Source organism: Hippoglossus stenolepis, chromosome 11, assembly GCF_022539355.2.
Source record: "Hippoglossus stenolepis isolate QCI-W04-F060 chromosome 11, HSTE1.2, whole genome shotgun sequence".
Lineage (NCBI taxonomy): Eukaryota > Metazoa > Chordata > Actinopteri > Pleuronectiformes > Pleuronectidae > Hippoglossus > Hippoglossus stenolepis.
In genome coordinates, this window is record NC_061493.1 from 23541421 (window position 1) to 23555828 (window position 14408).

Here is a 14408-nt window from a genome sequence, read left to right on the forward strand (position 1 = left end):
AAACACTTGGTCTTAGCTCCTCCCCCCTCCAGATGAAGCCCAGTCTTCTCTGATTGGCTAGCGGCCTCTCTGTGTTGTCATTGGTCAAAGGCTTCTGGTGCGTGGCATTACGTAAGTGTGTCACATGACATCAGGATTCTGTATTGGCTCGTACACTGGCGTATCTTAATATTCACAAACAAACTACGCAACACGCCAGAGGAAAGATAAGAAAAGCTTCGTATGTCTCCTTTAAGAGGAAATAAAAGAGTGAAACCAAGTCGGGGGAAAAGCAAGATGGAGGAAAGGTTTCAGTGATTAGATCCTTGTGCATAAAAACTCCAGATAAATACGTAAATAAAATCACGATGTGTGGACTACAGGTGTCAGCTAAATGTGAGAAGTGAGAGAGAAAAGATCAAGACGGTGGAAAAAGAGATCAGAACCTCCCCCCCCCATCGTCCCCTCCAGAGAGCCCAGCACCAGACACCCAGCGGCATGCTGGGAGTCGGAGGTCCTCACGCAGCGTAGGCCGAGGAGCAGCAGGCGACTGAGGTGGGTTTAAAGACTTTTCAATCCGATCTCGTCTTTGTCACACTTCAAAGTTCTTCACGTAATATTTGGCAGCATTTTGCAAAGACATGTCCACAGAGGACGGATCCTTTTCATGATCCCTCTCTCAAACCTGCACCCTCACTGTTTCTTTCACGTATCTGTCCTTGACTTTTATTTTTCTGACGACATTGAACTTTTACTCGACTTTTGAACAGAAATATATGAACTTTCTACTCCTCGCATTTTCAAAACAGGCTCGTTACTTTTGTTTTAATGCATTTGAGATGAATTATCCTTTTTTATTTTTTATTTTGCATCATCGAGCTCCACCTTCCCAACATCGGACATTAACGCAGAAAAGACGATTCCTTGTTGTGCATCTATCGTTGCAGATCGTAACACGACGTCAAAGACGTATGAAGACGAGACAGACGAGAGGAGGCGTGGCTCAGATGTCTCAGATGTCTTGGACCAATAGAAACAACGTGGAAGAAAGTGACGAGTCAGCGACGAAGAAAACTCCATTCAACAGATCGGTCACATCTCATCCTCCATGATTGTTCCTCATGATTTAACCTGTTTTTAGTTTTCTATTCGATTTGGAGTCACAGTGATTTAAGTGGAATCTTCTTTGAACCATATCAATGTAACTTCAGAGCCTGTACTCTGATACTTGTACCTGAGTAAAGTATGTTTACTTGGACTTGAGTCCTTTTGGAGGAGCTGTTCTTCGATGTGGACTTTTAGACTTTTAGGAATAGATTTTTGTAGAAAGGCCGTAAAACACCGCTGGTGATGACGGCACAATCAAGGCCGCTGCGTTTTCTCCCAGTTCCCTCAAACTACAACCTAAAGCCAGCTGATGGGTGATGTGCTGACGAGCAGTGGGTGTAGTGGTGGTGACTGGGGTGGGGGGGTCGGTTCCCTACCTGGTCGGCAAGCTTTCCCAGCCTGTGAGGCTACAGCAGCAAAGAGGGGCGGAGGAGGAGGAGGAGGAAAGTAAAGGGGGAAGGAAGGAGGGTGGAGACATAACCATGGATGAGATATGTGGGTGTGGTTATGCATAAAAACAAGGAGGAAGAGGGAGGAAAAAAAACGTCAAGATGGAAAACTCAAAGAAACTACGACGGCGTCTTAGGGCCACGTTGAAGAGGAAAACAATCGGCAATTTCAAGAATAAAGTCGTAATATGACGCGAAAACAAGACGTTATATTTCAACTTTATTCTTGTAAAATTATGACATTTCTTCTCATAAAAAATGTTAGTGTTTTTATAACATTACAACTTTTCCTCATGATATTAAACTTTGTGTTAAATTACAACTTTTCTTCAAGTAAAATCCCGTCTTTTTCTCATGATATTACGACGTTATTCTTATAAAACAATGAGTTTATCGTAATATTACAACATTTCTCTGAATTGTTTTTCTTCAACATTGTCGAAATCCATCATAAAACATAAAAATCAAAGCAGGTTTTTTAAGCCCAATGTTAATTTGGTCATTTACAGCCAACAGAAAGAAAAAGTTCAGTCTGATATCATGTCTGAGTCGAGCTGCTCAACATTGAACAAACTAATGGAGATAATAACAGAAATATTCAATAAAACCTCGGACAGTAACTTTAATTCAATTATCCGCAGCAGATGAAACTTAAGACTTTTATGTATTTTTAGATGAACCTGCAAATAATCCACTGAAAGCTGAAAATCATAGTTGATGCGTAGAAGCAGTGATCGGCTTGAAATGAAACGATGAGACACGCAGAGAGAAATCTGAGTGAAGGTTTTTCTGGACGAGAGAAAATAGAATAAACTATTGACTGAGGTCGTTTTCTCTCTGGACGATGCTGCTGTCTGAAAACCACACGTCTGCTGCGGCATATTTATAAAAACCTAAGAATGATGTTTTTACACTTGCAGAACCAGAAATTAGCCAATGAACAGGTTCCATTCAGCCGATTAATGCGGAGAATCAAACAAATTGAAGTTCTGTGGCTTCGACACTTGATTAGAACGTCGTTCCCACAAAGAACAATTCAAAAATCCATCAGTTCGTCCAACAGAGTCAAACAGACCCAGGACATGTTTCATCCATAGACTGTAAATACACATGGACGACATGGCAGATCCCATAAGTGAAGCCAACGCGTCTTGATCGCCCCCTGGTGGCTGGCTGCAGTTAAGGTCATAAACTAAAAAGTTTTAAAAAGGATGGATGGGTTCAAACACACAATCACAAACTCAGCTGGTCGTCATTCATAAGCTCATAAAGAATGAGAACAGCTCGTTTCTCAGGGGGGGGTAACGCACGATTCCAACAGCAGCCAGAACGTCAAACCAAGAAACGTCCCCAGTCGTGCAACAGTGAAACGGAGGCAAAGTAAAGTCCAGAGGACGGAGGGGACAGTCGGACTGACCTGCAGGCAGATGGCCAGGTTGACCCTGCAGCCGAAGGAAGTGCTGACGGCTCGAGGGTGGAGGCCCAGGTCCTTGAAGAGCTTGGAGAAGGACTGCGTCAGGGCTATCCTGGGACGCTCCTCCGCTACGACCACACAGGTCCTCACGCGAGACAAGTCCAAGCCTCGAGACTGAAGGGGACAAGGAAGGACGGACGGTGAGAACCGATGATGTCTTCAGAGGCTCAGTTTGTTGTGCACGATAAAAAGCTCCCCTCCTTACCTTCAGTGAGTCGGTCTGCAGGCCCAGGCCTTTGGTGCACAGCTCCATGACGCTGTAGGAGCAGAAGGTGTCGCGGACTTTGTACTGACTGACAGCGGAGAGCCAGAGAGCCGGGTTCACCTCCAGCTCGGAGGGAGGGATCAGGATGGACTGGTGACCTGAGTACACACTGCAGAGAGACACCAGACCTGAGCACGGACGGATTATGTTGTACTGATGATGGGAAAGATTTAGCGCTGCATTGAATAATCATCACTCAGCTGTTCATTCATAAAAAGACGGGATTCCATGAAGCACCTGAACAGTTTCCTGAAAACAAGCTAATTGTAGCTAACGGGATAAAACCACAGACTGTTAATAAAGATGGACGACAGATCCGTAAAGTGAAGCCAAAACCTCTTGATCTCCCCCTGGTGGCTGGTTGCAGTATGGGTCATGAACCCCACCTCCTCCATGTTAGCAGATGGGAGATGGACCAAACTCAAAACTCAAAGCTTCTGTTAAATAAATGTTTGTCAAAGATGTTTTCTGTCATTTTTTGGTCGTTCTTTTCACACTGATGTTCAAGTTTCAGTTATTTGATGATAGATAGAACGTCATAATTGACAGCTTAGACCGACTTGCTTGCGTGTTTGTGTGTTTGTGTGTGTGTGTGTGTGTGTGTGTGTGTGTGTGTGTGTGTGTGTGTGTGTGTGCGTGTGTGTGTGTGTCTAACCTGCAAAGGCACCAGAGGACGAAGCCCAGGCCGCAGTAGGGGTCCAGACAGATGGCGACCTCTCTGGACGGGTAAAGCTCGCACTGCAGCTTGATGGAGCGGCAGAAGGCACTGGTGGCTGTGTGAGACATCTGCAGCGCACGCACACACACACACACACAAAAAAAGGTGTTGACTCATGACCTCTCCTTTTTGTTTTTCGAGCAGAAGTGGCATATTACATACGCGTGTTTAACGAAGACACGTTGGATCAGTGTTAGGAGGCGTGCGTGCGTTCACCTTGACTCCAGCGAGCATGCCAGTGGTGGAGACGCTGAAGTCCAGGTAGGCCAGGGTGTCGGGGTTGGACGGTTTATACAGCAGAGGAGGTTTCTTCTTTGGCAAATCGTCTGAAGAGAAAAATCACCATCAACACAACTCAGCCATGACAGTAGCACAGTGTTATTTCCATATCTTCAGTGTAGCAATAAAAACAGTAGAGTCAGATTTAGTTTTAGTTTAGTTGATGCTCTGTTTCTCTTCTGTCCGTCCCGGGAGACGAATCCCTCACATGTGACTCTCAGGTTTCTACAGCCTTTTCACAGTTACACAGTTTAAAGGTTTTTTTTGAGCTGTAAAGATAAAATGTGATTGATTGATTGATTGATTGATTGATTGATAAACTCTACCTCCACCTTGAAGGTTGTGTTTTCACCCAAATGTGTTTGTATGTTTTATTTTACAGTAATATTTCGTAAAAAATTGCCGATTTCCACCAAACTGGGCGTTGGGATGGAACCTGAGAGGAACCTGAGAGGAACCCATTCAATGTTGGTGCAGATTCAGGATTTTCTTTTTTCATTTTTCTACTATAAGAACAAGACAATCTGTGGGTTTACTCAGTTTCGGTGGAGGTATGAGTGACAGTCAGGTTGTTTCGTGATCTTCCCACAGATTCAGCACTTTGTTCACTTTGAGTTTGTCTTAGTTTCACTCTCTGATCACAGAAGCTGCTTTCAGTGCGTGTACCTGTGTCCAGGACAGGCGGCCAGGTCCGGACGTCCACGGCGGCCGAGGCTTCCTTCGACCGCAGCAGCTTGGAGATGAGCTGTGTGGTCATCATACACACCGACCGGCTCACCTGCACCGCACACAACCGACAACCTCAATCTAATCCAACACCACACAACATCATGCCATGTGATCTCCAAACCTACTACATCACTTCCTGTGAGATTCACAGCAGAGAAACAGAAGCCGTGAGCTCAGGGCCTCTGGCGTGTAGAGCGACTGGTGACGAAGTAGAGTGATGAGGGTCAGCGTGGTTCAATTAACACAAGACTTATTCTCAACCAAGATTAAAAGAATCATCAAGCGCATATTTCCAACCGGAAAATGTTAATTAATGAGATTTTACATCATCTATTTCAGAAAACAGATGTTGTGGGGTTCAGATTTCTCTCTCACTCAAAACCCTGCGCTCGCTCTCAGCGCCGCAGGTTGAGCTTTGACTTGCTCAAACTGTGCTCAGATATTTTGTTGTTACATTCAAATTCGACTCGAAACTGCGTCATTTACACCAAGTTTTTAAACCAAATGTCCTTTGATATCTATATATAACTGTATATCCTATATTCTCCTGAGAACTCACGTTAGCTGCAGTAACTAGGAGGAAGATATCAGAGGACATTTAGTTTTAAAACTTTGTGTAAATGACGCAGTTTCGAGTCGAATTTGAATGTCTGGGCTTGTGGACACTTGGATGACACCACAGGAGCAGTATGGAGGCATTTACTTCAATTGTATTGGATTCTGCTGTAACGCTGTTTACCCCTGAAAAGTGTTCTGTGGACTCAAACACAAACTGGTCACCTTCAAAAGGCCTAAAAGGTCACCAGGGCAACCCAAGTATAAGTTTCAAACTATCTCACACATCATTAATACATCAGGTAAAGGCAGGACAGTGATTTTACCTCGACGATCATCTTGACGGTGGGCAGCGTGGTGGAGATGTTCTGCAGGTGAGGCGGTCGCACCGTGATCGGCACGCAGCCGGCGTAAAGGCAGCCGTAAAACGCCACGACGAGGTCGATACCTGGAGGCGGAGGAGGATGGAGAGTTTGCTGTGGTGTATTCGTGCAGGGGGGATGATACAATACTGGATCGTGCAAAGTACAGTTAGTCGCGTTACCACAGGAAGTTAAAGTGGGAGGAAGAGATGGGAGGAGAGGAATCGACTCCCAGGTTCACACGTTTAATGTGATGAAGAGCGAGAGGACGAAAACAAGGCAGATCAGAAAGGGAGGTGACTGGTTACCTGGAGGGTAGACCAGTGCGACGTGGTCTCCGTCCTGCAGGTGGCCCCGTTCAGCCAGCATGGCGGCGATCTTCTCTGCTCGCTTATGCAGCTGGACGCAAGTCAGAGAGCTGGCTATCGTACCCTGGAGGGACACACACACACACACACACACACACACATGATTGACACATTCAATCATCAGTGTGTATCAGCAGATGTCAAGTCCTATTTTCTGTGGCAGCGTCTCGGCACCAAACAGCTGTAAACAAACCCGCGAATCATATTGCGATTATGCAAACTATCTGTCACACGGAGCCAGTTCACACACAACCACACAACCATCAATCCTGTCTCCATAAACACACAAACGAACAATTTCATTGTTTTTTTTTACTTGAATTTCATCATTGCACGCTAATAAAAAACTAAAACAGACACTAATATTAAAGCAAATGTCTGATCTAGTTTTCTGTTCCTAGGTGAAATATTTGGATCTTTACTGCATCTCAAGTTAAAAACAATCCACAGAGCAACTGTTGACAATCTGACATTGAATTCACTTTTATCACAAGTGCCTGTTTTCATATTCACTTATAAGAAGAAATAAATGCACCTCCACATCTATTAGGATATTGTTTTTAGCTCTGGTTGCACTTTATGTGAGAAATTCCTTTTGAACAGTGATTCTCAAACTGAGGGTTCACGAGATCATTTCTGGGGGTCGCCACAAAAATAAGATTTAACAGATGAAATTGAGACGACTAAACAAGTTATCAAGTAATTATAAAGTATTAAAAGTTATCTTCCAGGTTATTTTGTGTTTTAAAGAATCCGACACTCAATAAACGGGTCATGTTATATTACACCAATGCAACCCTTGTGTTTTGTGTTCACTAATATTCTACAGTCGTCAAATAACAAATGCTTTGGAGGCTTTGAGAGTTTTCAGCACTGAAATAATTAACAATAAAAGCCCACGGTGCAAAAGCGCACAAACATGAGTGTGAAACCACACAATGGTGCAGACAGGTCTTACTCTGGAGTTGAGCAGTGTGTACAGGACGTGGTCCGGCGTGGTCTGGGCTCTCCACTGCAACACCTCAGACAGGAAGAGGAACTGGAAGACACAAGCAGGGACACAGGAACAGTGAGACTGGGTGACGCACACACGCACACACACACACATGCACACATGCACACATGCACAATCCTGAGCATATGTAGAAGGCAACAGAGCAGCTAAGAATCACTGTAAAAACATCATCAGAATTTAATGTGACAACAACTTCTCTTTTCTCTTATCGCCAATGATCATTCTCGGACTCACTTTTCCTGGTGGGTGGAGCTAATCGGGGCAGACGCGAAGCTTTGGCCGTTGTCATAGTAACTGGCATCCAACATTCAAATGTTTTTTGTTGTTGTTATTATTTTATACGTACTGCCACAAATTCTGAGTTGAGAGAACGGATCAAGCGAGAGAGAAGAGTTGGTTTCTGGCCTCATGAATTTTTCACTATTTGCTGCCGAGCGGTGAATTGCAGGGAGGGTGGTGTGTGTGTGTGTGTGTGTGTGTGTGTGTGTGTGTGTGTGTGTGTGTGTGTGTGTGTGTGTGTGTGTGTGTGTGTGTGTGTGGACTCAAAATCCAGAGTCACCGACCGCAGAGCAGATGAACCTCTATTTCTCAAGACTTTTCTCTGCTTTCAACACAAATATGTTTTAATTAAAGGTAAAAGATGAATTATTAAGTGAAAGTACTAATGAACGGAGTAATAGAAATATACGTTTCTCATGTGGAACCAGCTTCTCAGTGATTCTTTAAGTGGTGGAGCCTGTTGAAAACATCACTCAGCTCTTCACCATGCAAAGTTTCCGGTTTCAGCCTTACAAGCCGCTGGCTGACGAAACAGCTTCATGCACGAATCTCTGGGGTGAAAAGATGTAAAGACGTCTTTTCTCCCACTCGATGAAAAACATCACTCGGCTGCTTGTCGGCTCGACTCTGAGCTTTCATGAAACTTTTCATCGCAGCAAATCAAAGTCTGCTTCCTTTACACTTTTCCTCGCTTTCCTGCCTCATACATTAACATGGAGAGCTTGGGGGGGGGGCTGTTCTCCTAAACGCCTCGCGGCTCCATGACTGCACATGTATGAGCCCAACGACGTCAGCTGAATCACCGAGTACGGTGCATATTGACGATCATTCAAATACACAAAGGGACTTTGGCAAGAAATAACCTGAAACATTGTGTAATAATGCTAAGAATCTGTGTGTATGTGACTCACATATCTCAGGAACTATTCATTCTCTCAGCTTCATACTCGTCGTGTGTGTTGTTAGAGGCCCGAGGAAGTGCAGTGTCGAATTTGGTGCGATTCGGACGAGAGATACGTTCGATATTAATACAATTTGAACAAACTGCCGACCAGAGCTCTGTAGCAGCTCCACTTCAGGTTCTAAGCCTCTGAGATTTGTGCAGATTTAACACATCTGGAGCCAGAAATCATTTCACATCATCCACAACCAATCATCCAGATGTTACTGGTAGATTTCAGCCATTTGGTGGTTTGTGTGTTTTGTGTAACAGATGCTGTGAAGCCTGAGATCAAACAAACTGGAACCTGCCTGCTGGTAAAAGCCATGTTATCTCTGTGAGAGAGGGCCGGCAAGTGAACCACCACAAAGAGCCTCTGTTTGCACTTAGAGAGAGAGTGAGAGTGTGTGTGTGTGTGTGTGTGTGTGTGTGTGTGTGTTCTTGTTGAATTCCAGGGTGTAGATAGAAATCTGATCTCGTCACTTGAATTGTATCCGTCAGTGAGCGCTGTTGAATTCTGAATTCTGCCGCTCCGTTGTCGGTTGTGTACGATCATCTCTCCAAGCGCCCAAGGGAAAGTATTTTAAGAAGTTTAATTTCTCCCCTTCAGGTAATTTAGCAACAGAAATCTCAGGATCACGTTTTCTTAAAAAGAGTGGGAATGATTCATTGTCATTTAAGGCCGTTTTCACACCTGAACGTCTGAACCAAGCTTCACGTGTTGGTTCCGTTGTTTCCGTCTGATGAGTGTTTGACCGTGTAAACGTGCAAAGGCTCATTTATGCTCAACGTTGGATCCAAATACAGAAAAGGACGGAGCCTTCTGTTCGTACTCTGCGTTCATTTCCTCCAAAATTGTGCACGTCTTCTGAAAGCTTACGGATACTGATGAAAGTGACGAAATGGAGCAGTACCACCTGAAATTGTAGGGGGCAGTGCAGCCACTAGTTCAAGCGAGATGACCGTTTGGACACAAGGAAGAAATTTTAAGAATAGTGAAGATTGCGACTTTGCCAGAAACTACGAGCGTCTTTTACTTTGGTCGATTTTGTCTCTTTCGGAAGAGGAACGTTATCACAACCTACCCACCGGCTCCATGTTTGTTGTTCGTTGTCTCGACTCTGCTCTGCCCTCTAGTGGATGTATTGCTATTATCGACGTTTACATGGTTTAAAACGGACGAGTTTCTTTTCGTACGTCAAGGGGTAAATTCGGGGTAAATCCCATTTTACACCGATACACACACAACAAAACCAACTCATTCACACAGAGGGCTCGGTTTTCAGAGGGATGGACTTGGAGGGAGGTGGGCGGGGTTTGCCTCAGAAACATGCAGTCACGCCAACGGTGATGGATGGATGAGCCGACGGATGAAGGAATGATCTGGTGTTGATGGTTCAGAGAGTGAGCTTCGGTTCTTCCCCTGAACCTGATCCACCTTCAGCAGACGCAGGAGCAGGCGGCTGCAGCGGTTTCTGAACGAGGTTCGACCTTCTGACCCGACGACAAACAACAACAGAGACCTTGAGAGAGTACGCAGCATTCAGAGCTTTTCTTTTTGAAGTAAAACTGTTTGTGAACTTCCTCCCGTTCACTTGTCAGATCCAGACAAGAGAAAAAACCTGAACCTTTTTCTCAAACTGCGGCAGAGGCCATGTCTGCTGTTGCCCTGGCAACTGTGAAGCGTTGAGTATTTATTGTTGTAAAATTTTGACATTCTTTTTTTTCTTCCCACATTCACATGCAGTGGAACAGCCGCACTGGCAGCGTGTGGTGAGACGAACATCAGTTCTGTGTGCAGCGCTCACCGCCTGTTGCTCTCGCTCAAATCAGACTTCGCCGTTTTCTTTCAAATGTCACTCTCCTCAAACTGTCCATCGCTGCAGCTCCTCTCTTCAGCCTCTGTCTCAAACACTTGGTTTTAGCTCCTGTCTCTTTAAGAGCCCCGTCCTGATAAAGCCCAGTCTGCTCTGATTTGATTGGTCAACCGCCTGCTACATTCACAAAAAACCTACAGAACTCTAGAGAAGAGAAACACTGAGGAAAATATCACACGTCTCCTTCAAAGCAGCATGTAGCTGCCGTGTGATGACACCGACATGATGACAAATGAGTGTGGCAAGAGTGTGAGTGTTGATGAAGATGATATGATGATGATGATGAAGATGATGGTGGTGGTGAAAACCAGCACACCCCCGCTCACACACACCTTCCTTGCCTGGTCATTGTCTTCGATCTGACCCAGATCTCTGCCGCTGGCCTGAGCGATCCTCTTCCCCGAGACCAGGTTCCCGACCATCACAGACGCAGGACCGATCTCTGAGGAAGAGGAGGAAGAGGAGGGTGACGGGTGAGACAGGAAGAGAAATAAGTGATGTGAGATTGAGACTGAGCTACTTGAGATGAGTTTTTCTGTCAGGGATGAAAAGGTAACACCAGTTTCACTTTAGATCGTCCACTGCTCGTTTTGTGTTTTTAATGTCACGTGCACAGACTCACACGTGCACAGACTCTGTTCACAATGGTTGTTTCATTTAAAACCTGCATAACGAATCTTTCTCTGTAAAACTAAAACCTCTTTCACAAATCCTTCCTTCTGTTAATGTTCCACATTTGCTAAATCACTATTTGTGTATCTGTAGTTTTTTTTTCGTTTTCAGCATGATTTAACCTGACTGCTATAATACTGATAACCGTGATAATTTATAATCGTATAACATAATCGTGATACAACATTTTCAACCCGTTTAAGATCCGTAAAATTATTTTATACGAAGTCAGTGAACGTCAAAAGATGTTGCTCGTTTCCACCAAGATTCGTGGAAATCAGTTCAGCAGTTTTTTACGTAATCCTGCTGACAAACAAACGACTGAACGGATCAAAAACGTGAAAGCTAACGTCCTCGGCGGTCGTCCCACGTACCGTCGCACCATCACACTCTCTCACACATCCACACTCTACCTGGCTGCTTCTGCCGCGGTTTGGGCAGGTTGATGACGCAGGTGTGCGGGCACATGAGCACGTTGCACGGGTGCAGCGCCCCCTCCAGGAAGAGCTGCTTGGTCTCCGACAGGTGGATGCCACCCAGGGGAGTCTTGGGCAGAGTGTTGGAGGGCACCAGAGCCAGGCAGTACACCCCCACCTGGTGGATGCCGTCTATCGCCTGGGAAGTCACAGTTAGAAGCAGTTAAGGTTTTGAGCCTGGAAGGTTACACCGTTTAACACATGAACATATAAAATCCTAAACGTCGCTTCCAGGGGCCAAATCATTCACATCTTCCCCCAGAGCCGTCACGTGATGTGACATCACATCGGCCTCTGTTGAAAACACTGAAACAGCTTCGTTAAAACAGAAAAAAGAATTCACGGGCCGTTTCTGTGAATGTGACAGAAACCAGAGAGATTTGGTTTCATCGCGGCCGTAAATATGCAGACGGCTTTTATAGTTTCACCACAGTCTCCACCCGGCTTAGAGAGATCTGGAGTTTAGACTGAGGTTTAATCTGCAAAGCGTGGCTGTACAGCACAGTGTGTGTGTGTGTGTGTGTGTGTGTGTGTGTGTGTGTGTGTGTGTGTGTGTGTGAAATGAAAACCTTGTTAAAACAGATTCAAAGGATTCAGTCAATACGATGTGAGCAAGTCTCCGTGTTTTTAATAGTTTACCTGCAGAACTCGGCTCATCCACTGGAAGCTGTCCTCCTCGGTGGAGTCCGGCCGCTGCTCAGCCACGACCACGATCCGCTCGTCATGGAGCACCGTGATGGAGAACACTGCTATCCTGCAAAACACACACACACACACACACACACACAGTTAGAACCACCTCGGGGCTCCTGGCAATCGTCGTCACAAAATCTAAATTATAAACCTGAATAAAAGCAGAAAGAAATAAGACTACAGTAAAGAGAAGCATCTGTCGAGACGCTGTGAGAAGTGACGACCGGAGGTGAAAGAGCATCTGAAGGACTGGCGCCGGCAGGAAACACTTACCGTCCCCTGTAGACGAACTTCATGGGCTCCACGGCGAGCGCAGTGGCAACGATGTCGTCAGCGTTGTGCCGACGCCCCGCGACCACCATCAGACCGTCCATCTTCCCTGCAGCAAAGATCAGGCCTCCAGGTCCAATGAAGCCCAGCAGGCCGGTCCGGGTGAAGGGAAACTCACTGACGGGGGCCCCGTTGTTGGACATGGGGAAAACCTGGGAGGAAGCACAGTCCGGTTTCAAGTCTGAGGCTTTTAAGCAAAGACAGGAAGGTGAGACAAGTAAAAAAAAAAAAAGCTTTCACGCTCTCACCTCAAAGGTGTTCTTGGTCATGCCAGCCAGGCCGTAATAGGAGGTTCCCGTGGCAACAGTACAAACGCACAACTCTCCGATCTCATCGGTTTTGCAGAGCTGAGGAACACCTTCGAGCCTCACGACGCACATCATGGCTACGGAGAGAGAGATTCTTTACTCAAACACCTGAGTAACATGAGAGGAGCTGTCAGACTCAATCAGAGGAAGCAATGAAGAAAGAAGTTAAGAAAAGACAGAAAGGTCTGGAGGAGGTGAGTCAACAGACTGTGGTTTGTGAGTGGGAGCAGCAGCAGGTGGATCTCACCTCCGGGCATGACGGAGCCGACGTCCTGCAGCGTGAGAACCGACAGCTTCTCCTCCGAGTCCACCCGGATCACACCGTGACTCAGACCCTGCATGGACAACACGCCACGACCAGGGGGGGTGCTGCCCTCCTCCAACGGCCTGCAGGGGGCGGCGAGGAGACATCGTCAGATAGGGGGTTAGGGGGTTAATTACAATTGTTTAATAAACTTTACTATTGTGGTACTTATGAGTTTGTCTTTTTCAAAACAAAATGAGCCTTTTAGACGATTGAAATTAACGTTTCCTGTGAAGTGACAATATGTTTCAACATGTGACAACATTTCAGGGAGAATGTTGTTAAACTTCGGCTGAAATGTGTGAGTCAGCGAGTTAATTACTGCACAACACCGACACACACACACCGACACACACACACACACACACACACAGCTTTTACAGTGTTGTAATTAACATCCTGAAGCAAAACTTACAGCCAACATGTGAACGACAGCTGCTTCAGTGAGTTTACATGTTGAGCTACAGACGATGAAAGAGGATTAAAGGTTGTAAGACTTTCAAAAGCCACAAATCTGTAAAGTCGGGACTTTAAATAAGTTAAATTCAGACTGGGACGTAGTGGAAGAAGGAAACAGCGTTGTCTTCATGTGTCTGAAATTAGCGTCGGATGAACCTTGTTTGGTTTGTGATTTTAAACACGTGCACTGGAACTAAAAAGACCCAGATGAGGAGAGTCTGTACCTCCTTATAGCCACAGTGAGCGCCTCGGGGGAGCTGGCGCAGGGACAGATGACCTCCGGCTTCAAACCTTTCGTCTGGAAGACGTTGAGGAAGGCGTCACAGGATGAAATCGACCCTGAGAGAGAGAGAGAGAAACTCAATTCATCAGTCACTCAGTTTCAGTTTGATTTTGTTTTGTTTACGATTCACCAATTCAACATGTTTCGTGTCACGGAGACTCAAACCCTTTCATGGACAACCGTCCTGCAGGGGGCGACGAGGAGACAATTAATGGGATGACATGCAGGGTTAATTACGTGACTTATGAGTGTGTGCGCTCGTGTTCGTGGCTTTTTGAGAACAAAATGAACATTTTAGAAGATGAGAGAACATTTCTGTTGCGTGAGGACGTTCGATAAGCAGAGAGAGATACAAACGTTTTTCGGAAAAAAGTTTGTTGAAAAAAATCCTTTTGAGCAAGTCAAACTATTTCAGGAGAGAGAGGAGACTTAGACTCAGAACTACTTTGTTTAGTGAGGACATTTTTACTTTACTAAATCGGGGACA

The 14408-nt window shown here is 45.5% G+C and overlaps 1 protein-coding gene across 6 annotated transcripts in view; it reads right to left on the minus strand.

Moving 5' to 3' along the window:
- The window catches only part of LOC118117407 (disco-interacting protein 2 homolog C), a 105169-nt gene that overhangs the window by 4333 nt on the left and 86428 nt on the right, over positions 1 to 14408 (minus strand). For 3 of the 6 annotated variants that reach the window (XM_047341944.1, XM_047341949.1, XM_047341948.1), the window contains exons 17-32: positions 13863 to 13977; positions 13123 to 13262; positions 12816 to 12952; positions 12511 to 12719; positions 12184 to 12298; positions 11482 to 11683; positions 10729 to 10838; positions 7244 to 7324; positions 6226 to 6349; positions 5882 to 6003; positions 4938 to 5049; positions 4209 to 4318; positions 3930 to 4060; positions 3215 to 3383; positions 2953 to 3123; positions 1464 to 1493 (exon numbers count right to left, since the gene is read on the minus strand). In XM_047341944.1, the coding sequence (XP_047197900.1) occupies positions 1464 to 1493; positions 2953 to 3123; positions 3215 to 3383; positions 3930 to 4060; positions 4209 to 4318; positions 4938 to 5049; positions 5882 to 6003; positions 6226 to 6349; positions 7244 to 7324; positions 10729 to 10838; positions 11482 to 11683; positions 12184 to 12298; positions 12511 to 12719; positions 12816 to 12952; positions 13123 to 13262; positions 13863 to 13977 (2078 nt within the window). The remainder of the gene's footprint in view (positions 1 to 1463; positions 1494 to 2952; positions 3124 to 3214; positions 3384 to 3929; positions 4061 to 4208; positions 4319 to 4937; positions 5050 to 5881; positions 6004 to 6225; positions 6350 to 7243; positions 7325 to 10728; positions 10839 to 11481; positions 11684 to 12183; positions 12299 to 12510; positions 12720 to 12815; positions 12953 to 13122; positions 13263 to 13862; positions 13978 to 14408) is intronic. The other 3 variants (XM_047341945.1, XM_047341947.1, XM_047341946.1) reach the window with 3 other exon arrangements.